This window comes from Eschrichtius robustus, chromosome 1 (genome assembly GCF_028021215.1).
Source record: "Eschrichtius robustus isolate mEscRob2 chromosome 1, mEscRob2.pri, whole genome shotgun sequence".
NCBI lineage: Eukaryota > Metazoa > Chordata > Mammalia > Artiodactyla > Eschrichtiidae > Eschrichtius > Eschrichtius robustus.
The window spans coordinates 96,155,326-96,179,825 of record NC_090824.1 but is presented as its reverse complement, the minus strand read 5'-3'; the positions used below and the strand labels follow the sequence as shown (position 1 = coordinate 96,179,825).

General features: G+C 36.3%; 1 protein-coding gene across 6 annotated transcripts in view; it reads left to right on the top strand.

The window, feature by feature from the left end:
- CEP152 (centrosomal protein 152) overlaps window positions 1-24,500 on the top strand; it is a 129,695-nt gene that overhangs the window by 45,929 nt on the left and 59,266 nt on the right. For all 6 annotated transcript variants that reach the window (XM_068535972.1, XM_068535962.1, XM_068535981.1 and 3 more), the window contains exons 13-19: window positions 7,462-7,657; window positions 12,973-13,095; window positions 13,694-13,803; window positions 14,551-14,679; window positions 14,803-14,935; window positions 21,461-21,742; window positions 23,983-24,114. In XM_068535972.1, coding sequence (XP_068392073.1) covers window positions 7,462-7,657; window positions 12,973-13,095; window positions 13,694-13,803; window positions 14,551-14,679; window positions 14,803-14,935; window positions 21,461-21,742; window positions 23,983-24,114 — 1,105 coding nt within the window. The remainder of the gene's footprint in view (window positions 1-7,461; window positions 7,658-12,972; window positions 13,096-13,693; window positions 13,804-14,550; window positions 14,680-14,802; window positions 14,936-21,460; window positions 21,743-23,982; window positions 24,115-24,500) is intronic.

Sequence of the window (24,500 nt, the reverse complement as noted above, 5' to 3'; positions counted from 1 at the left end):
TTAAAACATTTCAATATCCCTCACAAGAAACCCAATACTTTTTACCAGTCATTCCCCATTATCCTGTCCTCACAGCTCAGGCAAACACTAATCTACTTTCTACCTCTATGGATTTGCCTGTTCTGTACATTTCACTTCAATGGATTCATATAATATGTGGTCTTTTGTGACTGGCTTCTTTCACTTAGCTCATAATGCTATCAAGGTTCATCCATGTTGTAGCATGTATCAGTACTTTAACCCATTTTATAGCCAAATAATACTCCATTGTATGAATTTACCACATTTTGCTTATTTATTCATCAGCTGATGGACATTTATTTGGATTGTTTCAATGTTTCTCCTTTTTGGCTATTATGAATAATGCTGCAAATTTTTGAGTGGACATATGTTTTCAAACTCTATGTTTAGCATTTTGAAAAATGGTCAGACAGTTCAAAGTGGCTGCACCATTTTACATTGTCACTGGCAATGAATGAAGGTTTCAATTTTTTCATATCCTCATCAGCACTTGGTATTTTCCATTTAAAAAATTATAGTTTCTTCGTGGGTACGGAATGGTTTCTCATCATGGTGATTTGCTAATGATGTGGTTTTTACTTAATGGCTAATTATGTTGAACATCTTATCATGTGTTTATTGGCCATTGTATATTTTCTTTGGGGAAATGTCTATTCACATCTTTTGCCCATTTTAAAATTGGGTTGTCTTTTTATTGTTTAATTTTAAGAGCTCTTTATATATTCCAAGTTTAAGTTCCTTGTCAGATATATGGTTTGGATATATTTTCTCCTGTTCAGTGGGTTGTCTTTTCACTTTCTTGATAGCATCCTTTGAAGGACAAAAGTCTTTAATTTTATAAAGTCCAACTTATGTATTTTTTCTTTGGTTGCTTGTGCTTTTGGTATCTAAGAAACCATTTTCTGATCCAGGGCTCTGAAGATTTATACCTATGTTATCTTATGAGAGTTTTATCTCTTACATTAAGTCTTGAGATCCATTTTGAATTAATTTTTGCATATAATATGAGATAGGGTTCTAACTTCATTCTTTTGTATGTGGATAGCCAGTTGTTTCATACCATTTGTTGAAAAGACTATTCTCCATTAAATTGTTTTGGCACCCTTGTTGAAAATCTATTGACTGTGAATGTGAGGGTTTATTTCTGGGCTCTCAGTTTTATTCCAGTGATCTATATGTCCTTAGGCTAGTACCACACTGCCTATAGATTGCTATATCTTTGTAATAACTTTTGAAATTGGAAAGTGTGGGTCTTCCAACTTTGTTTTTCTTTTTCAAAATTTCTTTGGCTAATCTGGGTCTCTTGCCTTTCCCTATGAATTTTAGTATCAATTTGTCAATTTCTGCAAAGAAATCAGCTGAGCTTTTGATAGGGGTTGCAGGGAATCTGTAGAACAATATTGTGTTCTGACCCCTGAACATGGGATGTTTTTCCATTTATTTAGGTCTTCTTTTATTTCTTTCAGTGTACCAGTCATCTACTTCTATAATTTTGTGCTTTTCAGTGTACTAGTCATATGTCTTTGTTAAACTTACTCCAAAGTATTTTATTCTCTTGCCTATTCTTTTTGCTGGATTGTTTTCTTAGTTTTATTTTCAGGAGGTTCACTGCTAGTGTGTAGAAATACAATTGATTTTGTATATTGATCTTGTATCCTGCCACATTGCTGAACTTGTTAATTAGTTCAAATAGTTTTTTAGTGGATTCCTTAGGATCTTTTATATTCAAGATCATGTCATCTGAAAATAGAGATAGTTTTACTTCTTTCTTTCCAATCTGATGCCTTTCACTTCTTTTTCTTGACTAATTGCTCTAGCTAGAATCTCTAGTACAATGTTGAATAGAAGTGGCAAGAGCAGACATCCTTGTCTTGCTCCTGATTTTACAAGGAAGTATTCAGTCATTCTCCATTAAGCATGAATTCTGGCTGTTAGTTTTTCATAGATATAGGTTCTTTAGATTTTTTTCACCAAAATTTTGTTTGTGGAACTTATGTTGTAGCTTGTAGCTGTAGCTCATTCATTTATATATGTAAATATATGTGTGTGTGTGTAACTTTATTTGTATGAATATTCCACAGTTTATTTTCCATCCTACTGTCCATAGAGTCTTAATGTTATTTCCTGGTACAATGTGCATACATTTCTGTTGGGTATATAATATGAAGTGAAATTGCTTGTAGTACTTGTGTTTCAACTTTAATAGGTAATGCCAAACTGTTTTCTAAAGTAGTTGTGCCAGTTTACATCCCCACCAGAAGTGTATGAAAGTTTTGATTGCTCTGTCTTCTTGATATTACTTGTTATTGTCAGTCTTTTAGTTTTAGCCACTTATTGTGTAGTGATATTTTATTGTGGTCTTTATTTGCATTCTCCCAGATTATTAATGAGATTGCACTCCATTAAAAAAATATGCCTATTGTGTTTATTGGTGGCTTGTGTGTGGTTGTGTGTGTGTGTGTGAAGAAGGACTTGTTCATGTTCCTTCTCAGTTTTTACATGATTTTTTGTGTGTGCATGTGTTCTGTTGATTTATAGGCATTTTTGTTGAAAACTGTTCTAGATAAGAGCTCTTTGATGTTATGTGTGTTGCAAATATCTCCTCTCACTCACTTCTTCTCTGTCTCCCCTCTGGCTTGCCTTTTTAACCTTTTAATGTATCTCTTGATGAATGGAAGTTTTTAAACTTTAGTCAAATTTATCCATCTTCATGGTTAGTGCTTTTATAGTCCCTTTAAGAAACCTTTCCTTACTTCAGGATCATGAAGCTATTCTCTTATGCTGCCTTCTAAAAGCTTTATTGCTTTGCCTTATACTTTAGTTTTACCATCTATCTGGAATTGCTGTTCTTATTAGGGTTTTTCTGATTATTCTTGCTCATTTACACTTCCAAATGAACTTTATATTTAACTTGTTCTGTTCCAGGAAAAAAATCCTGATAATATTTTTATTAGGATCATCTTAAGTATATAAACCCAGGGAGAATTGATATCTTTATGATGTTGAATTTACTTAAGAATATAACATGTCTTTTCATTTGCTTAAATCTATTTTTGTCTTTCAAGTGTGTTTTGAAGTTTTTCACATTTAGGTTTTGCACAATTCGTGTTAAATTGATGCCTAGGTATTTTATTTTGCAATAGTGAATGGCATGTTCTTTTCCATTATTTCTTCTGAGTATTGTTTGTATATATTATTTCTATATTGTGTGTTATAACCTGTTGCCTTCTAATTCTCTTATTGTTTGTAATAGTTTTTCCATTAGATTTGAAGTTTTTTAGATATAATTATATCATCTGCTAATGGAGATAATTTTACCTCTTCTTTTCCACTTATGCTCCAAATTGCTTTCTTTTTAAGGTTACATTAGAGTTCCTCTAATTTATTTTATTTAAATAGCAGTAGTATAAATGTTCTTTTCCAAAGTGGTCATACTCTTTTGCATTCCCAGAAGCAAAGTCTGAGAGTTTCAGTTGTTCTGTGCCATTGTTAAATCTTGATAGCCAATCTTTTAAAATTTGAGCACTTCTAGTTTGTGTGTAGTGATATCTCATTGTGGTTTTAACTTGTATTTCCCTAATGGCTAATAAAGTTAAACATCTTTTGATATGCCTCACTTTCCTTTTTTCTTGTTGTGCTTAATTATCATTTGTATATGTTGTTTGGTCTTCATATATTTCAGGATACAAGCCCTTTGTCTGATATGTGTTGTGAATATTTTCCTGCACTCTCTGGTTTATCTTATCATTTTCTTAACGGTATCTTTTGAGGAGCAAAAACTTAAGTTTTTATGAATTCAGATTTATCAATTGTCTCATTTATAGTTCATGGTTTTTGTGTATTATTTTAACTCAATGTTACAAAAATTTTCTGTTATGATTTTAGAAATTCGATAGTTTTAGCTCTTATATTTACATTTATGATCCATTATGAGTTAATTTTTTAATATGGTGTGAGGGAAGGATTGATGTTTATTTTTTTCATTCTAGTATCCAATTGATCTAATCCCATTTGTCAGAAAAGCTTTTCTTTCCCAACTGAATTGCCTTGGTATCTTTGTTGATAATCAGTTGACCATATGTTTGTGGGTCTATTTCTGTATTGTCCATTCTGTTCCAGTGATCTTTTCGGTGATGACAGTCTTGATACTGTAGCTTTATAGTTTTGAAATGGGTTGGACACATCCTTCAACTTTGTTGTTTTCAAAATTGTTTTGGCTATTCTAAGTTCTTTGCATTTCAAAATAAATTTTATGATTAGCTTGTCAACTTCTACAAAAAATGTCCTCTGGAATTTTAATTTGAAATGTGTTGAATCTATAGATCAATTTTGGGAGAATTGACATCTTAAGATATTGCTATTTGTCAATTATACCTCAATAAAGCTGGGGGAATTAAAGAAATTGAGTTTTCCAATTTCTGAACATGCATGCTATACTTCTCTATTTAGGCCTTCTTCAGTTTCTCTCAGTAATGTTTAGTAGTTTTCAGTGTAGAGATCCCTTCGGTAGATATCATTTCCCTTTAGCTGAAGAATCTCCTCTGGCATTTCTTCCAGAGCATGTCTGTTGGCAACAAATTCTTAGTTTCCTTATATGAAAATGCCCTTATATTTGCTGATTATAGAATTCCGGATCAACTGTTCTTTTATTTCAGCGCTTTAAAGATATGCTCTTCCACTGTCTCTGGCCTCACTGGTTTCTGAAGAGAAATCTATTGTTATTTGAGTCATTGTTTCTGTATGTAATATGTAGTTTTTCTTCTGTTGTTTTCAAAAAAGATTTTTTTTCTTTTTTTTTTTTTTCAGTTTTCAGCACTTTGATTACAATGTGTCTAAGTGTATTTTTCTTTTAGTTTATTTCCTTTGGGGTTCACTGAGCTTCTTGAAAATGTAAATTTATTATGTCTTTTACCAAATTTGTGAAAATGTTGAATATTTTCTTTGAATATTTCTTCGAATATTTCTTCGAATATTTTTTCTGCCCCATCTCTTTCTCCTCTCCTTCTGGTTCTCCAATTATACATAATGTTAAATCTTTTTATATTGTCCCACAGTTCCCTGAGACACTGTTCATTTTTTTTTTCTGTTTTCATGTTAGATGATTGCTATTGAACTATTTTCAAGTCCACTCATTCTTTCCCCTGTCATTTCTATTCTATTGAGCCTGTCCAGTGAGGTGTTTTTGTTTTTTTTTTTTAACTTTTAGATATTGTATTTTTCAATGATAAAATTTCCATTTGGTTCTTCTAAAGTTTTTATTTCTCTGTTGAGAATTCCTATCTTTTCGTTCATTTCAAATATGTTTCCTTTACTCATAAAGCATAGCTATTAGCTGCTTTAAATTTTTAAAACTCTTTGTGATAGTTCCAGCATTTGGGCTTTCCTTGTTAGTTTTATGTTGAGTAATTTTAGATTGTATAGTAGACATTGTGATTTTTATGTTGTATAGAAACTTGTATGGGTGTTTCAAATCTTAGTTCATTTTTCCAAGCCTTTGCCACATTGGTTTGAATCTGTTCTGTGTATGCACCTCTCAAGGGTTAGTCAGTGTGAGACGTGTGTGTGTGGTTCAAATTTCAGTTAACTTCTCCAAATCTTTGCTGGTTTGAGGGTCTGTTCTATGCATGCATAGTTCAGGGCTTACACTGAGGCTTGTTTATACACAGAATCCAGAATTCCTTTCTCTGGTCCTCTCCTCCCCAGGAATCTTCCTGTACTCTCTCTTTATCATTGGTTTTAGCAATTTGATGTTGATGTAGCTTATGGTGGTTTTCTTCATGTTTTTTGTGCTTGAGATTTATTGAGCTTCTAGGCTTTATGGGGTCTTAATTTTCAGGTAATAGAAAAATTTTAGTTATTATTTTTTCAAATAATTTTTCTATCCCCTCCCCACTCTTCTTCTGGGACTTAACTATAGTTAGGTTAGAAAACTTAATATGCTCTATGTACTTCTGGTCTTCTTCCTCTGTGTGTTTAAATTTGCTGTGTCTTTATATCAGTGGATCTTTACTTCTGCCACATTAAATATGCTGTTAATCTCATTCAGTATGTATATTTTTTCAGATGTTTTAATTTTTTGTCTCTAAGTCCAATCTGGGGCATAAAGTCTACTATTTCTCTCCTCATTGTTTTCATGTTTTTTTCTCTACCTTCTTGAACATATGGAATATACTTAATTGTACTACCTGTGTCATTCAGGTCAATTTCTCCTGGTTATGGTTTGTATTTTCTTTCCTGCTTTATTTGCATGCTTTGTAAATTTTGATTGGATGCTGGACATTTTGAATTTTATGCTTTAGATTTTGGACTTTATTGTATTTTTAAAAATATTGTTATCCTTTTTCTGTGACACACTTAAGTTACCTGGAATTCATTTGATCCTTTCAAGACTTCTTTGTAGGCTTTGTTAGATCAGATTTAGAGCAGCCTTTAATCTGGGGCTAATTTGCCCTTATTATTAAGGCACTATTTGATGATCTGTGAATTAGGAAGTCTTTCCACTATGGTTCATTTTCCTGTGGTTTTTTTCCATGGCCTTGAGGTAATTTTCTCACATGCATCCACAGATCTCCAGAGCTCTCTTTCTGTGTAGCTACCTCTCCCACAGTATTTCTCTCCTCAGATTCTAGCAATTTTGGTTTCCCCATACTGAATTCTGCAACTCGGTGAGATTGCTGGACTCTGGTTTTCTTCTTTCTGTGCTACAGGCTGGAAATTCTCCAGGCAGAAAGCTGTAGCAATTATAGGGCTTACGTTGTTTGTTTTCCTTTTTTCAGGGATCACTCTGCTGTGCTGCATGTTGTCTAATGATTGAACACCACCATTTCATATATTTTATTTGGTTTTCTAGTTTTTTTAAGACAGGAAGATAAATCTGTTCCTTTTAATCCATTATGGCAAGGAACAGAAATACTCATTCCAATTTTTGAATGTATTGACAAACTAAAGCGTGGATTAAATTAGCATGGCATTTATTTTTGTTATTTTTTCTTTTCAGTTGCTCAGATATCCACCTAGACTTGTGTTTTAGTAGAAGAGATACAGGAATTGTTGGTTAGGATGACTAGTGTTTTACTCTTCATTTCGTCCTTTATTTTCACTTTGTTTCTCTTGGAGTAATGAAGGACATGTATATATAGCATGCAATTTACCAAAAATAAAAATGCATGCCATACTGAAGTTCGTATGGTTGAACTTTCAGTGAGGCAGCAAGACTAAGCTTCAGAAGGGTCTTCCTGTGAATGAACTTATTTCTGTATATGGGGATGTGTCAAAGGCAATATCCTGTGTATGACAAAATTTAAAATTGTTTTTGAAATACCAGTATATAGTTGTATGGGTTACAAAACATGGTTACCACTGCAGCTAGTTGCTTTTAAGGAATAGCCGTGCTTGATTTGTTACTTGATTTAACATTAAATATGATAATTTTTCCGTTAGCATTGTACAGCAGGAAGACCCAGCTGAAGAGCTTTCCAAAGATGAGGTCATTCTGAAACTGAAAGCAGAGGTGCAGCGTTTGCTGGGTAGCAACTCCGTGAAGCGTCATCTGGTGTCTCAGTTACAAAACGATCTCAAAGACTGTCATAAGAAAATCGAAGATCTCCAAGTGGAGAAGGATGAAAAAAGCATCGAGGTAGAGTTTATAAAGCTAAAATGCCGTTTTTCAAGACTTAATAAAGAAAACGCTTACAGTTTTCACATTTAAATTGAACTTTTGTCTTTCAGGGATTCATTTGACTTTTTTTTTTTTTTAAGGCAGAATGTTTTATTTATTTATTTATTTTACAAATGACTTTTATTTTATTTTATTTTTGGTCCCGCCACGCAGCCTGTGGGATCTTAGTTCCCCGACCAGGGATCGAACCTGCGACCCCTGCAGTGGTAGCTCGGAGTCCTAACCACCGGACCGCCAGGGGATTCCCCGTTTGACTTTTTTTATAAGTAAAGTTTAAAGAAAGAAATGCCACTTAAAGGAATATACCTTCTGGTTACTCTTGGCACCTCGTAAATGAGATGCCAATTAGGTAAAATTCCTTAACCACAAATCCAAGGAAGCATTCTACGTAACAAGGTGTCTGCATTTCCTCAAGATTGGCTTGTACCAACAGTGCTTTAAAATCTAGTTAAGTTCTCCACAGTGAAATCCTCTAGCATTTTGTCTGAGATTTCTCTGGCCCCTGTTCTTAAAATAATAGTCATTCTATATTTTAAAAGAAATTAATTCTATGGTGGTGGTGTTACAGGTGGGAAAGGTATGGAATCAGGTATGTCAGAGTCCTTGAAATCCACCTTTATATCCTTCAGTTAGCATCCTTGTTTTACAGATGAGGAAAATGAAGCTGGAGGAATTTGTGACCCTTCTGAGGTGAGAGTCAGTCTTTGGGCAAATTGAAACTAAAATACTGGACTAATTAATAGGTCAAGGTTATTTCTCCAAGATCGTGCTGTCAGAGATCTTTAGGGTTGCCCTCCTTCAACAGCTGCCATTTTCACCCTTCCCTATTTCTAAATCCCAGCTCATTTCTATTCCCAGTAGAAAGTAATACATGAAAGACCTAGAAACAAAGAGGAAAGGGAAGGTGAACAATGAATGTAGGTAGTGTATTCCTATTTCTCCTGGATGGAAATGACATTTTACTTCCTACTTTGGTACTGTTTTATCTCCTGATCCTTAAACTAGGAGTTGTATTCATTAAAACAGTCCTATTAAAGCAAAGTGTGCAAGATGTTCTCTGGTGTTTATTATTATGGAATTTTAATCGTGCCTAGTTTGCTTTCCAGAAATAATAGTGTGTTTTCACTGTGAAAGCCCTGCCCGGTTTGGTTCTTTCTTCCGAGTAACTACATTTGATGAGCACATTGATTTCATTGTTAATAACCAAATGAGAAATGGGAGAATGTGCTTTCCCCCAGCACATTTAACATCTTTAAATCAAGCTGTTTTAGCTTTTTCCATATGTTTCTTATAAAGGGTGGGAATGAAAACTTGGGTTAGATTAGAGTTGATTAGTTTAATAAGCATTTTGGTGAGAGTGAGCTAAGAGTAGGAACCTGATTTTGAGTCTGAACCTTAGCTTAGGTATCTTGGTGCTTTCTTTGTTCTATATTGAAATCACTAGTGGCATTTGCTGTACAGATACACTTTCACATGTGTGGCCATTGCTGGTGGCTATTCCTTGTGTTGTTTTAGGCCTTTCCCTTTGCCTCCATACTCTATAGTCTGTTTCATCAGTGGATCGAAGGGAACTATCTCATCTTTGAATACTCTTTTTGCCCAGCTAGCCTTTTGCCCTAGTGATTTCTCAGCAGTCTACATTTGGTTTTTCTTAAAGTGTGACTTCAGCCCTTGCTGGTTATGGCTGTTCTGCCTCACGTTATTATATAGGAATCTCTTGGGAGTATTGTCTTGATAATTCTCTACGTGTTTGCTCAGTAGATATTTGCTGAATTACTACACATATTGACCCACTTCCTAGGTGGGGAAGAGGGAGAGAAAGTAGTAATTTAATCAACAGGTGGTCTTGAAATAAGCACTCAAGTTCACAGTCATCTAATTAGCAAATGGCCACCATCAAACTTGGCCTTTGCCTCCTGTTTCCCACATCTTTTCTAATGGAGCTTTCTATTTAGTCTGTGAAGTCAGAAAGCAGGGTTGGGGGTGTATGTGGAGGAAAAGCAAATCATTCAGTTTAAGCTTTTTTTTTTTTTTATTTAAGCTACTCTGTGCAAGGTCTTGTGGGATTCAGTGATGAAAGAAACAATGGCCATTCCATGAAGGAACTTAGAATCTAGAACCTCACTATCCAATGGAAATATAATGATGCCACATATGTAATTTAAAATATCTAGTAGTCCCATTAAAATAGGTGAAATTGATTTTAATAATATATTTCATTTAACCTAGTATATACAAAATATTATCTTCTCAATGTGTGATCAGTATAAAATTATTAATGAGATGGTTTATATATTTTTTGCATGTGCTAAGTCCTTGAAATCTGGCACATATTTTCTCCTTATTGCACATTTCTATTTGGACAAGTCACATTTCAAGTACCCAACCATGTGTGCTTAATGGCTACCACAGTCAGTACTACAGATCTGTAAGGAGATGGACATGTTATAACTTTGTGTAATAAGAATTATGCTAATTACAAAGTGCTATTGAGAAGGCATAACTAACTGGGCTTGGGGGTGGGGGTGAGGTGGTAAGGTAGCCCTAGTGAAGTCTGTGAGGAGGGAACATTTGACCTCTGTCCTGAAGGATAAATCCAGGCGGGAAGGTGGAAAGAGATATTTCGGCTTTGAGCAGAAGTATGTAAAAAGATGGAGCAAATAAGCTAGAAGTTTATATTATATAAACTCAGTCTTTCTGAAATCTTTAATGAGGTGAAAATCATTCAGTGTCTCAATATCGATTTTTAGAAAGAATGATCATAGCTAGCATCAAATCCCAAGCTTAATGAAATGATGCTGAACTTCTTTGCTTGCTACAGGGATGTTAAGAGAAAGAACACATTAATTTAAACTTCCCTGGATGCCTTTTTAAAGAGAACTAGGCCATCAAAATCCTAAAGCCTTTCTATGTATTAAGAAGGGCAGCAAACATATTTACTATGTAATCTTATTTGGCCTGATTCTTTCATAAATGTTTTAAAGGTATTGATGTATTTATTGCTTTATACATACCTCATAGTACATTTTATATCTGTTTCTATCCATCTTATATAAAACAATTTAAAGTTATTACAGAGAGTCTGTTTTTTTGCTTTCATGTCATGTGACTATTCATAGTAGTGCTGTTTTATGACATTTCCAGGATAATATGTGGTGAAAGTGAGGGGTCTGCCCATACATTGCACTGTACAGTGATTGGGGGTGGATCAAATACTATGCTGTTCATTCCAGTTGAGCAACTGGGCCGTTAAGGTAGAATGTGGCAAAGGCCTTAGGAAAACCAGACTGGCTTACTAGCAGTCAGGGACCACATCTACACTGAATTTTTTGTAAGCTTAAGGAATAAAACACAGAGGCTTTTCTGTGTCTGATACTTAATAGAGATCGTTACCTTACCACAAGCTGTGGTTAAAGCCATACTCTGATTCCAAGGGACTTGATAGGCAATGTTCAGTACCCAACTCAGAAGGGTCCTAGCTAGAATTTTTTGAGAGATAGAAACGAGGAAGATAGTATGAGAGCTGGTATATTCCATTTCTTGTTTTCTTGAAGATAATGTCTTCAGTATTCCAGCTTTGGAGAGAGGTTTTATTGCAGCGTTCAAATTGTCCTTCTCTTTTGAAAGATCTTCGTAAGAGTTTTGTGCTAACAAGTACTGCAAGTACCAAGTCCCTGTGTGCCTGCAGTGTGAAAATATGTCAAAATTGAGTGTAATAGCTAGCCATGAAGATTGTTTTTTCAGTGTATCAGTATGATGTTACTTTCATTCTTAGTAATAGAAACTCACCAGTGGGGAAGGAAGCACAAATGAATATTGTAAACTTTAAAAGGTAGAGGCTAAGATAAAAAAAAAAAAAAAAAAAAGAAAGCCATTCTAATGAGTCAGTAAAATCCTTTAAAGTCTCATTAATACCCCCAAGTCTGGAGCAAAGCTAACAAGGTAGGTATTCTTAGCTCCTCTCTCTTCTGACTGGGGCAGTAGCAGTGGCTTCTAGGAAATGATGGCAGGTGAACCGGGGAAAGTGCAACTTCCTTCTCTGAAGGAAGTGAAGACTGAATTGGAAGACTGAGCCAAAGCCTTGGCGTTCTGTCACCCCATGTAGGAATGAGATACGCATACCTCCCTTTCCCCCAATGAGTAGAATGAACCTTGGTACAGAATATTCTTTAAACATTGAAGAAGAGAGCTCAGAGTTCAGGTAAATATAAAACCAACAGGTCAAATAGAGTAGATATTAAAAAAAAAATCTTTGACCTCTTCAATGAACAAGGAACTTATAAAAATGGATAAGATGGTAAGAGGAAAATGCAAAGTTATATATATGGAAAGATGAAAAACAAATGAACAATGAAGGCATGTAAGAGGTTCCACAAATGCAAATGAAAAAATTGTTGGAGACCCTTTTCCCCATCCAACACAATAATCATTCAAAGACAGTCACTGCCATTGGAGGTAAAGAGAGCTGGACAGACTCGTGCACTACCTGACAGGATACATTTGTATGAACTTTCTGGAAACAATTTACCAAAGTCTATCATCATTGCATACCTATTGAATAAAATGTATGCGTTAACACTGATTAAATACAGAAATAGAATAGATGCTAAACCTAGTGGGTGAGAGTATGATGAGAAATAGAATGTTTGCATAGTCTCAAAGTGTCTCCCCATAAGATATTAATACTTACTATTAATTGCAAAACAGTAACTTTACAGTGGAGATGGCTGCAGACAGAACCTTCGACCTTCATCAGCTGATCGTCACCAGTGATGAGACATATTGATGTCATATGTCTCCTAAAAACACACACACGTCACTTCTGTGGCATTCATGCCCAAAATGCATAACGTGAATTTAATAACGAAGTAGCGTCAGTAAAACTAAATGATCAGTATAGGTACTCTTCAAAAATGTCATGGGTTCGAAAGACAAAGACTGAAGAACTGTCTTAGATTGGAGGAGACTAATGAGACGTGATAACTGCAGGCAACGTGAAATTGTAGACTGTATCCTGAACCAGAAAAAGGATGTTAGAGGAAAACTGGAAAATTTTGTATAAGGTCTATGGATTGGGTAATAGTATTGCATCCTAGTTAATTTCCTGGTTTTGATAATTGTACCGTGGTTATACTGGGGGACAGTCATAAAAGGTATATGGAAATTATTTGTACTGTTTTTGCAATTTCTTTGTAAGTATGAAATTATTACAAAACTGGTGCTTAAAATTTTTTATAAACCTGAAAAACTTCTGACTTCTTTTCAACATTTAGACTAAAACAGATACCTCAGAAAAACCAACTAATCAAGTATGGCCTGACTCTTCCGATATGATTGTCAAAGATGATATTCTGCGACTTAAAAGTGAAATTCAGGTTTTACAGCAACAAAATCAGGTGATTAAAAAACTTTCCTCTACTTCGTGAGAATTCTCATGACCTCATTCAAAGGACTTTTCAAAAATACAGAAGCAATATGAGTTAGTCCAGTTATTTCCTTTTACTGCTGGTCATGGGGTAGTATTTTCATCAGAAGGTAAGTTAGTATAATTCCAGTTTTCTGGAATTCCTCTAATTTTCTAGGAATTCAGTATTTCTCTAATAGCATGGCTAATAGAGGTATTCTTTCCTCCTTAGGCAGCCCTTGACCAGAAAGTAAAACCGTGCTTATTTATATGGTTGGGAAGATTATCGTATTCTAAGATTTATCATAAAGCATCAGTTAACCAATACTTCTCTGGTTGAATGTTTTCATACATTTCAAAATACATACAGAATTTTAACCTTTACTCCTATCAGAAAACTACTTGACAAATAAATGAATCTATACTCTTACAAGGCATGAAGAGACTTTTATAGAATTATGAAAGTGATATTATGTCAAATAATGTTATAGGGAAAGAGATAAAGCACAGAGGATATCAGAAAATGAGATTAGACTAGTCAATAAAGATGATGGGTATTTCCTCTAAATACTTTATTCTCTTGTATTTAGGAGCTTAAAGAAACTGAAGAAAAACTGAGAAATACGAATCAAGACTTATGCAATCAAATGAGACAAATGGTACAAGATTTTGACCATGATAAACAAGAAGCTGTGGATAGGTGAGGTCTAGACAGAAGCCTGATGTCTGTCTTCTGGGCTCTCTTTCCCTTCTCTCTCCCGATAACGTCCCCCAAAAAAAGATTCGAGAGAAATGATGGTGTGAACCCTCCCTATTGAGATCATAAATTGGAGAAGATGAATCCTTGGTTTCTCAAATTAGAATTTGGAACACATTTTCCATAGAAATAATGTTATTTAGTGAGTTGAGTTCTACAGAACCATCCAAACTGTAGTTCATTGAAATAGTAGAGCTTAATGGCTTAACTATTTTTTATAAGGAAGAAACCTGTGGGAGGAAATATGTCTTCTAAATAGGAAATCATGAACTTGGAAACACTTTTGGAACATAACTTATGCGTGAGTTGGTTACTTTAGTATTTGTGTTTCATATAGATAATTTGGAATTTTGGAACCACACCCTCTATTATTTCAATTAGTTTTTTTATAAACAGAAGTTCTCAACACAGACTATTATACTCTGTTTGAAGGACTGGGGCATTTCTCACGTCCAGCTTTCTAATTTTTCTCTAGAAACATTTGAAGAAAGAAAATTTTGAAGATTCTCATAAGATCATCTATTGAAAGCTAATTATTACCACTTTGGGTTGGGCAAGACCAATCTGACCTTAACTGTACTTTGCACTAGAAGGAGGGAGTGGGAAGGAAGGGAGGGAAACTAGTTCGTCTCGGTGTTTCTGGTAGTGCTGGCCCTGCCTTAGATTCTGCTGTCTGCTGTCTGTTTCTAGGTGTGAGAGGACTTACCAGCAACACCATGAAGCCATGAAAGCCCAAATACGTGAAAGCCTGTTAGTAAAGCATGCTTTGGAGAAGCGGCAGCTCTTTGAGGTTTATGAGGGAGCTCGCTTGCAACTTAGGTGAGAATGAAAGAGTTTAGCTGCCCCTGAAGCTGTAGAGACAACATTCTCTTATTCCCTCGTTTAGAGGAAAATTGTCTGTTCTGCAGCCTTGTATTTAGTTGCTGGTTTTGTGTGTCCAAGGTCTGACTTAGATAAGGTGAATAAGGAGATGGCGGCCGTGCAGGAATGTTACCTGGAAGTGTGCAGAGAGAAAGATAATCTAGAAGCAACTCTCAGGAAGGCCATGGAAAAGGAGCAACAGGCTGAAGAGAAGGTACAGGACACGTTCGTGTTGTGTTCACTTCATTTCGTTTCTCACTGAAACCAGTACACTCACTCTCCTGTGAAACAGGGAAGCCTTCTGTAGAAGTCTCTTCACGTTTGGCTGATTCACACTAATTCAGCTCACAAAGTACAGTATATATTGAAATGATTATTAAAGCCCTAGCAGAAAATGGCATACCCCTAGGAGAAAGTGATTCGTCCTTATAGATTTATTCTAAGAGGCAGAAGAGAGTTCTAAAAATAAGCAAGGTGGACCCGAGTCACTTTAACTCTGCAACCCAGGGATCCTCGTTTTGCATGTTTGTTTGCTGCCCAAGTGATTCTATACAGTCCTGTGCGCACTGCACGGACGTTTTCCTCTGACCCATTTCTGTCAGGACTTAAGCGTCCTTTTATTCTGGGGAAAAGGGCAGGAGTTTGAACTTGGGTCTCATGATAAGGAAGGTGGGGATGTGGAGCTGTGGAGAGGAAGGTCGGTGTGAGTGTGACCTCTTTCCAGGGAGTTCTCGTCGTTCAGGGAAGCTGGAGGGGCTGCAGTATCCTCTCTACTCCTGCCTGAATCTTCCAAGTTGCCCTTGGTGAGTGTCCAGGAGTGAAATCACACGTAAACAGTTGCCCCTCCTGTCTTCTTCCTCATCCTGGCCCAAGCCTCATCCAGACGCACGTCTGCCTCTCCCTTCCCCTTGGGACCAGCCTGCGGACCACAATTTGAAAGCCACCTGCATCAAGATTAGACAATCATTTTAAAGGCTCGAGTAAATGTTCTATATACAGAGGTTTCTGAGTAAGTTATAGTGACGTGAAGTTTCTGAGTAAGTTATAGTGACTGTTGCTACCACAGACTTAAAGAGCAGATGAGGAATCCAGGTCACTTAACATTTTGATTATTTTTGAATCGATTAATATGGTAGAAAAACATGCCATGTATACATACCATCTAGTGGAAAAAGAACTAAGGGGAGCTGTTTTAGTTAGTGCCGGCAGTATGAAAGTTAGAAGGGATCTTAAATTACCTAGAAATTAAAGACTTAGCTCAGTAATGTTTAAAAAAATTAAAATAGGGAGAAGATCTAGTGTGATTCTTTTCTTTCTTTCTTTAAATATATAAATTGGCAAGCACATAAGAGCAATTCTCTCAAAGAGGTCATCCTTTTCAGGAATATATTTCCTGGTACTTTTAAAAGAATCAATTTGGCTGTAAAATTAAATCTCACGTAATTGGTCAGTTGCAGTTAATAGCTGCTACTGACTGATATTTTGGCTCATGAATGCTTGTGCACTGGGGCAAGAAGGAAAGTTAAAACTGCTGCTTGGCCCTTCCAAAAAAACTTACAGGTTAAATTTTTTTTTTTTTTTAAATTTTTAAATTGCCATACAGTAAAATTGACTCTTTTTCATTTGGTGTCCAGTTTTATAAATTTGTAACCCATGTATGGATTGAAACAGAATAGTTTCATCACCCTAAAAAACTCCCTTGTGCTATCCCCTTGTAGTTATAACCATCCCCCCACTTAAAGGGCCAGTGTACTTAAAGCGTGAAAAATTTAATTTCTTCCTCCTCTGGGAATTCTTTAGTTTTTTATTTAGATTTATACAAGCTCTTTATAAAGCTTAATAGTCTTCATAAGCCTATTAAACTCGAGCAAGCTAGGGAACTGTTAGGGTAGTCCTTCTTTGCAAGACGTAAGCCATTTCCCCTGCGGTTGATCTTCAGGTCCGGAGCTTTGTTTGGATACAGACTGTTATAAGACAGGCAATGCCGAGAGTCCCTGGTTGTATTTTCCTGTTTCATATGTGCTCTTTTCTGAAACACTTGTTGAGACAGGCTGCAGGTTAAGTTACAAGTTCAATTCCAAGTTGTAAAGATTTTAACACAGAGACTTTCCTCACATGTTAACCTGGCTTGTTCAGAGAAGGGGGAATAAAGTCATAAACACAGGACCCTTCAAACTGGGTTGTAATCAGTAGAGGCTATGAATCTGTAGACAAAGCAAAGATGATCGATATTCCTATTCATAATGCCATTCCTACACGCACTAAGGCTTGTTTATACAATTGTAAACACGGTAAGTCAGTCCTTAGAGTTTTTTGACTGTCTGAGGCATGCAAAACAAGTTTAAACATTTTAAAACTATCCAAATATTTCCTTCCCTCCTGTGATAAAGACTTTTTGAATTAGATATTCCTGTAGTATGTTCAAATGGTAGATTCCTATGACAATAAATTTATTGCTTTTCTTCTGTGAAGAGCGGGAAGCAAGGTTTTCCTCACTGTGGTGGATTGCAAAAATGGCCACACATTCTTCCTATCCCTGAATGTGTGTCTCCTTGCAACGTGGCTTTGTAGCTATTCTCAGTTGCAGATAGTCTGTTTCTCATCCCTTGAATCTGACCTTGGCCAAATGACTGACTTCGGCTAATGGGATATTAGTTAACATTATGTAAAAAGACACTTAGAAAGCTATTATGCATTGGTCCTTGCAAGCGTGATACTCTCAGGAACCCTTTGACCAAGCACCACGTGAAGGATCTGGGATAACCTGCTAGATGATGACGCATGTGACCAAGTCACTGCATCATCCTGGCAGACATTGAACTCACCACCAGACGTGTGAGTGTCACCATCTTAGACCATTGTAGCCTCAGTTGTCTGCAGAAATCAGCTGAGTGGACTCAGACCAGAACCACTGCCCAGCTGATCCACAGAATCATGAGAAATAATCGGTGTTTGTTGTTCTGAGTCTCTGTGTGGTCTGGTTTACTATGTAGTTAAGCTAACTAATATATTCACAAACATACAAACACACGGAAAACTGGTAGCAGTTTTCTTCTTCGGGTCAAAAGGAAATGCAGATACATATGGAAACAACTCCTAAAGGATAGACATACACAGATAAGACAATTTGGGGATTCCTTCTACAGTCAAACAAAAATAATAACAGTGAGATATGATGTTTGATGTGACAGTGGACAACTTTCTCAGCCATGTGGATGAACCTGTCCTATAATCTTAGTACAACTGCACTCCCCATGACCTGACTGCAGAAATGGGTCCCTCAGTCACCGGAGGTTTTCCAAAATCATGCAACACTGAACAAACATGGATATTATCTTCTTGGCATGTGCCAGTGGTGGAGAAGACTCAGATAGCAATTAAGACAGAAATAATCCAGGTCAGCTATGAACTGGAAAAAAATCCAGACAACCAGATAGTCAGGAATCAGAAATAATGCCAAAGAGACACAGAGCAAAAGCTTGGTTGCCATGTAGCATTAGTTATGTGAGGTATACTTCCTTGGTATTGTAGTTTGTGGGCTTCAATGTGTTTCTTCTCATAGCATCTTGATAGGACCTCCAGAAAACCATTTCAAAAATTTTTCAAACAGAAACTCTCATAGATAATTTTGATCCCTGAGTAGAGGTTTATTAGAGTTTTCAGATCAACTGGGTTCCTAGAATAAATAGGGAATATTATATGAATAGTTCAAATTGTTAAATTTTAACTGACACTTGAACGTTCTTATTTGGTAATGCTTCAGCTAGTTTTGATAAAAAATTTTTATCTTTGATAATGAAAACACATACCAATCTGGGTTTTATTGAAGGATGCATAGCTTTTAGAATAGAACAGTAATTTTTGGCCTATCTCTGAATACAGGTCTTTCAGAAATATAAATTTTTCTGGGCTGTGATACATTATGCGTCTCATTGTGGGTGGGGTGTAAACATAAATGTCAGTTTCACCTTTAAAAATAGTATTTGGTCCTCTAGGGATGTATTTATTGTATTAGATGCCTTTTCATTTAATACAACCATCTGTAAATTTTTTGTCCAAATATTTGCGATGTAGGCAGGTTTTTACAAGAGAATTTATTCAACTGATTGAGTTAGCATATAGGAAGATCACTTGTCTCTGTTGCTGTTGTCTATTACATGCATATAACTATTATTTGATAAATTTGACTTGGAGAATATTAGTGTCATATGAGATATTTATTTGAATTTTGTTTAAAGAGACAGCTATTGGAGGAAAGAGAAGAGTATGTAAGGAAACTGCAGGTGGAACTTGAAGAAAAGTACCAAGATACCCTTATGATGGAAAAGGACAAGTGGCTGAAAGAACAAGAAAGTGATATTAAACAGGAGGTTGAAAATGAATTGATGTTAGCCAAAGCACACTGGGTTAAGGAACAGAAAGAGGTGTGGGTTAAAATTTCTTTCTAGTCATCATGTTTTAAAAAATGTGGTATTAACTGTTGAGAGACAGCTCTTCTTGAACTGACATTATTTTTAATTGCCAAGTACATACATAATCACTCATTTTACTTCTCAGAATTGGGCTATTAGCAGCTTACTCACACCAGTTTTATTTTTTAAAACTTCCTACCTCTTGACTCTTCAGCCCAATTCAGGATATAATGCTGTTTGTTTTTTTTTTTTTAAGAATTAAAAAAATTTTTTATTTATTTATTTTATTTTTGGTTGCCTTGGGTCTTCGTTGCTGCATGCTGGCTTTCTCTAGTTGTGTCGAGCGGGGGCTACTCTTCGTTACGGTGCGCGGGCTTCTCATTGTGGTGGCTTCTCTTGTTGTGGAGCACGGGCTCTAGAGCGCAGCCTCAGTAGTTGTGGCACACGGGCTTAGTGGCTCCGTGGCATGTGGGATCTTCCTGGACCAAGGATCAAACGCATGTCTCCTGCATTGGCAGGCGGATTCTTAACCACTGCACCACCAGGGAAGTCCCTATAATGGGTTTTGAGGAGGACTTTTTTTGATTCCTCAAAAATGAAACCATGATCAAATTTCATGTTGTGAAATGATTCTGATAACTCTAGACCAATATAATTAACAAATAATTAACCTCTACACTGTGGACCGGAAGAAAGAAGTAATGACTGGGTAGGCTTAGAAGCACAAAACTTTACCTCTATTTCCTAAGTAGCAAGTGAGGTTAGAAAATGCTCATAGTTTCCAAGAAAATTAAGAACCAAATTACAATCTTAAAAACTTAGTTGGAAGTGCAATAAGTTCTCAAACCAGGTTCTTCTGACCACAAGATTGCTATTAATCGGGGTTGGGGCTATCTCAAGATGGAATCATAGACCATTGTCCTGTCTTTTGACCTCCCTACTACTCATCTCCTCTCCTCTCCCCCAAATCTCATCAATCTAGTGCTGGCACCTGAAATTCTTTTACTAGTCATTTTTTAACATAAAAGTATATATTATGGAATATATCTAGCCATATATCTGTAAAAAAATTATGAATGGGGCTTCCCTGGTGGCGCAGTGGTTAAGAATCTGCCTGCCAATGCAGGGGACACAGGTTCGAGCCCTGGTCCGGGAAGATCCCACATGCCGTGGAGCAACTAAGCCTGTGTGCCACAACTACTGAGCCTGTGCTCTAGAGCCTGTGAGCCACAACTACTGAGCCTGTGTGCCACAACTACTGAAACCCACACACCTAGAGCCCGTGCTCCGCAACAAGAGAAGCCACCGCAATGAGAAGACCGCGCACTACAACGAAGAGTAGCCCCCGCTCGCAGCAACTAGAGAAAGCCTGCGTGCAGCAATGAAGACCCAACGTAGCCAAAAATAAATAAATAAATTTATTTAAAAAAAAATATGGATGACACAAAACAAATCCCCTATTTTTACGTTGCTGCAAATTGTTTTTTAGTTGGATTTGCTAACCAGTTATTTACCAGGGGGGTGAGAGAGACAGCTAATGTTTTTGTGTTTTGTCAGGAAAGCATAAAGCATAGAGCAAAAAGGGCCACACAAGATGACCTTTTTGAGAGAAGCAATACAGCCAGGGGCTGTGGTAGCCAGGGAAGCTGTCTGAGAACTCTGGATAACCAGGAGGTGGGAAACAGGAAAAGGGAAAAGCAAATTTTGCTATTTCACAGTTTTGCCCAGTACTAATTATGTTTGGGTCCATCCCACTACACTGTTGAAAGTAGAATCACTAAGGCATCCTTCCAATAATGCCCTGCTCTTGAACGCACAGTTGACTGAGTACAATTTCATATCATAAGAAACAAGATTCTATTGTGTCCAAATAAGTAAAAATGTTTTTTAGATTGTTCAATTTTAGGTTCATTAATTATGCTTACCCAGTGCCTGCTTTGTGGAAAGCCTGGTATTGATGGAAAATCACATATTAATAGTAGAAGTTTTCTTTGTTGTTGTTGGTTTTTTTTTTATCATGCCATCATTGTAGTGGCAATGTCAAAGCTTCCAGAAGGTCGCATCTTGAGAGCAAGATAGCCTGACCTTACGCAATATACTTAACTCTTCCATGTGATTTATGTCCCATAGATAAGGTCAAAGAGTAACTTTCAGGATTTCCTTGAATATATTCTCATTGACTAAATTTCTAAACCTCACATAATAACTACAACAATGTCTAGATGGTTTTCAAACACTGCTGTGGTTGCTTTTCTGTCTAGCTATTAATTCTAGTTTTTGCTTATTTGAATATTTTTCTTTTCATACGATTTTTCTTCTGAAAACAGATCAAACAAGAACTTATTCAGCAGCTTGAAAAGGAGTGGCAGTCTAAGCTGAATCAAACTATAAAGGCAATGAAAAAGAAGACCTCAGATTGTTGCAGCCAAACTGACCAAGAAACTACCATTGACGTTATTGCCAAGAAAGAGATGGCAATCATGGTAGAAGAGCAGAAGCGAAAAATCCAGCAAAATTTAGAGCAAGAGAAGGAAATAGCCATCAAGGGGGGCTTGAAGAAACCTGAGGTTGAATCGGAACTCAAATACTGTGAAAATATTGCCAAACAGGTAATAGGCAGGTTTCCTATAGTAAAATTATTGGAACTGCCTGCCTACTCATGAAAACCCGTAAAGTGCTACCGTTGAACTTGTTCCTAAATTTATACTTAAACATTTTGTACACCCCAGGGTAGGATAACAATCTTATGTTGTTCCCATAATTTTCATTATATTTCTGTCACAAAGCTGTCACCTCTCAGTTTTTCAGTACTTTCAGTTTACAAAATGTTTGCTCCTCTGAGGTCCGTCTAAACATTAAGATGCCTGAGGTTAACGATGATGGTTTTACATCTGAACGAAGCACAATTTAATTATGAATCTTTCTTATCTAACTTTATAGTAAATATTCCACTAAGGTAGTTATAGATAAGTAAGCTTAAAGTGAATAAGGTATATAACAGTATTTGTGTTGAGACTTGAGAGTTGAATCTGCAGGCATGCCCCTGCAAATGGGACTTTGTCTATAAATCCCAACCCCTATCTCCCTGTAACAGATGTACAACCAGATCACCCTCATAATTCATCAAGTCTTACATTTTTGCCAGAATTGAAGTATCAACCTCACTTTATAGTCACAAATTCATTCTTGACAGCAAGAAAATTTGCCAGGTGTAAGGCTCTAAACTATAACATGTTACTTGGTTCCAAGAAAGGTCATCCAGAGGAAAGTATAGCTCTGTGTTAACAGAATAAAGATGAGTTATTTGTTTTATCAATATTATCTATTACAGTGATTCTTGAATTTTTTGTTCTCAGGATGTCTTTATGCTTTTAAAAACTGAAGACTCGAAAGAGCTTTTTCTGTGTTGGTAGTATGTCTTTTTACTATATTGGAAAAATACCTAAGAAATTTTTAAAAAACAAGAATCCTCGCTCATACTTGCCATTGGCTGTCAGAGAAGAGACATATCATACAGCATGTAGCCTCTGGAGAAGCGTACTATTTACACATGAAAGAATGGGAGTAAAAAAAAGACAAATAAGATCCAAATTTTTGAAAATAGTTTTGACCTCACAGACCATCTGACAGGGTTTCTAGCCCTCAGAGGTCCCTGGACCTTAATATAATATTATTTATTGTATACTTTTTATTTTAGATCTTTTACTTATTATAAAGTCTTAAGATAATGCCTGAAGTAAAGTTTTATAAAAAACATACTCTGCTTTTGATAAATACTTGAAATTCTACCTATTTGTTAAATTGTTATACATGGTTTTACAAGGAATCCTTAAAGTTTGGAAGCATAGGCAAATATAGTAATTGTATCAAGGACATTTTCAATCAGTTAAAAAGTAATTTTCTCAACAGAGTTAAGAAAATGTTCTATAGGCAAAGAGACATGTTCTTAGGGGTGCTGCTTAGGTATTTATACAATCACAGATCTTGTGAAGAAAAACAAATAGCATGATATAGTAGAAAGGAAATGTTCATAATAACTTCTAAAGGAATGTAAATTTCTATAGGAGCTTTATCTTTTCCCCATATTTTTAACTTCCTAGAATTTACCTATAAATGTATTTAGTATTTTAGTGAGAAATTCAGCCCCTTTTATCTACTCTGCTTTTGTGTGTGTGTATGGCTATACGTATGTTGTGTATCTGGATATTTCAAACAAGGAAATAAGGAAAGTTTATTTAATAAATGATCTGTGGTCGCCCTGTAACAGATGTACAACCAGATCACCCTCATAATTCATCAAGTCTTACGTTTTTGCCAGAACTGAACTATCAACCTCACTTGATAGTCACAAATTCATTCTTGACAGCAAGAAAATTTGCCAAGTGTAAGGCTCTAAACTATAATATGTTGGTGCATGCTTGCCTGTGTGCATGTGTTTATATGTCGGGCACGAGGTCTGAGGAGGTGGTGGGTATACTGATTGGACAGCAGCTGACACCAAGCAGCCTTCCTGCATGTCTTCTTCTTTTTCCCCAAGATAAATAGGAGTTTGTTGGAAATGGCAATTGGTACTTTGTATAAAGCTTTCTAATAATAGTAGTGACCATCAAACATGTATAGATTTCTAATTCCTGCTTTGCCTTTTGCAGTGGATAGTATGGGACATTTACAATAGAAGGATTAGAATCTACTGTTTGGGATGAGGTGGGGTGCTTGAAGTCAGTTTAACTACTGTAGTGCAATACAGTGTAAATGCACATGAAATCATAGTGGTTACCTGCATATGGGGTCTTTCTGAAATTTTATACGTTCCTTTACCTCTCTCTCTCCTGCAATTGCTCTCCGGCAGGTAGAAACAGCTGTGCAAAATGCTCGTCATCGGTGGCTGGAAGAACTGCCAGAGCTTGCAGAGTATAAAGCACTTCTAAGGGCAGAACAGAAGAAGTGGGAGGAGCTACAAGAGCAGTCTGTGGCCACACGGGTAAGAGCTCTCCTGGAAAGAAGCTTCAGGAGAGGGCCTCATCTCAGTCCCGGGAACTCCTACCTGCTCACAGCACTGTGGGAGGATTAAATGCGATAATGCATACTAAGCATAGGGCCTCATTAGTGGGATCTGTTCTCATCATCATCCAGTTGTGGAGGGGGAGAGAATGTGTTTCAGGGTTGTGAAACTCTCATAATCTGGAGGATAACCTTACCCATGGAATGAAATCCCTATTTATCTTGTGGTATCTTTAGGAGAAACAGAGAGCAATTAGCTCTACAGTATCCTTTCACGTGCATGACTACTGTTTTCTGTGCTGTGTCAGTAGTCTTATAATATACTCCCCTTGGTAAATAACAAGCTCTCCTTTCCAGAGATGTCAT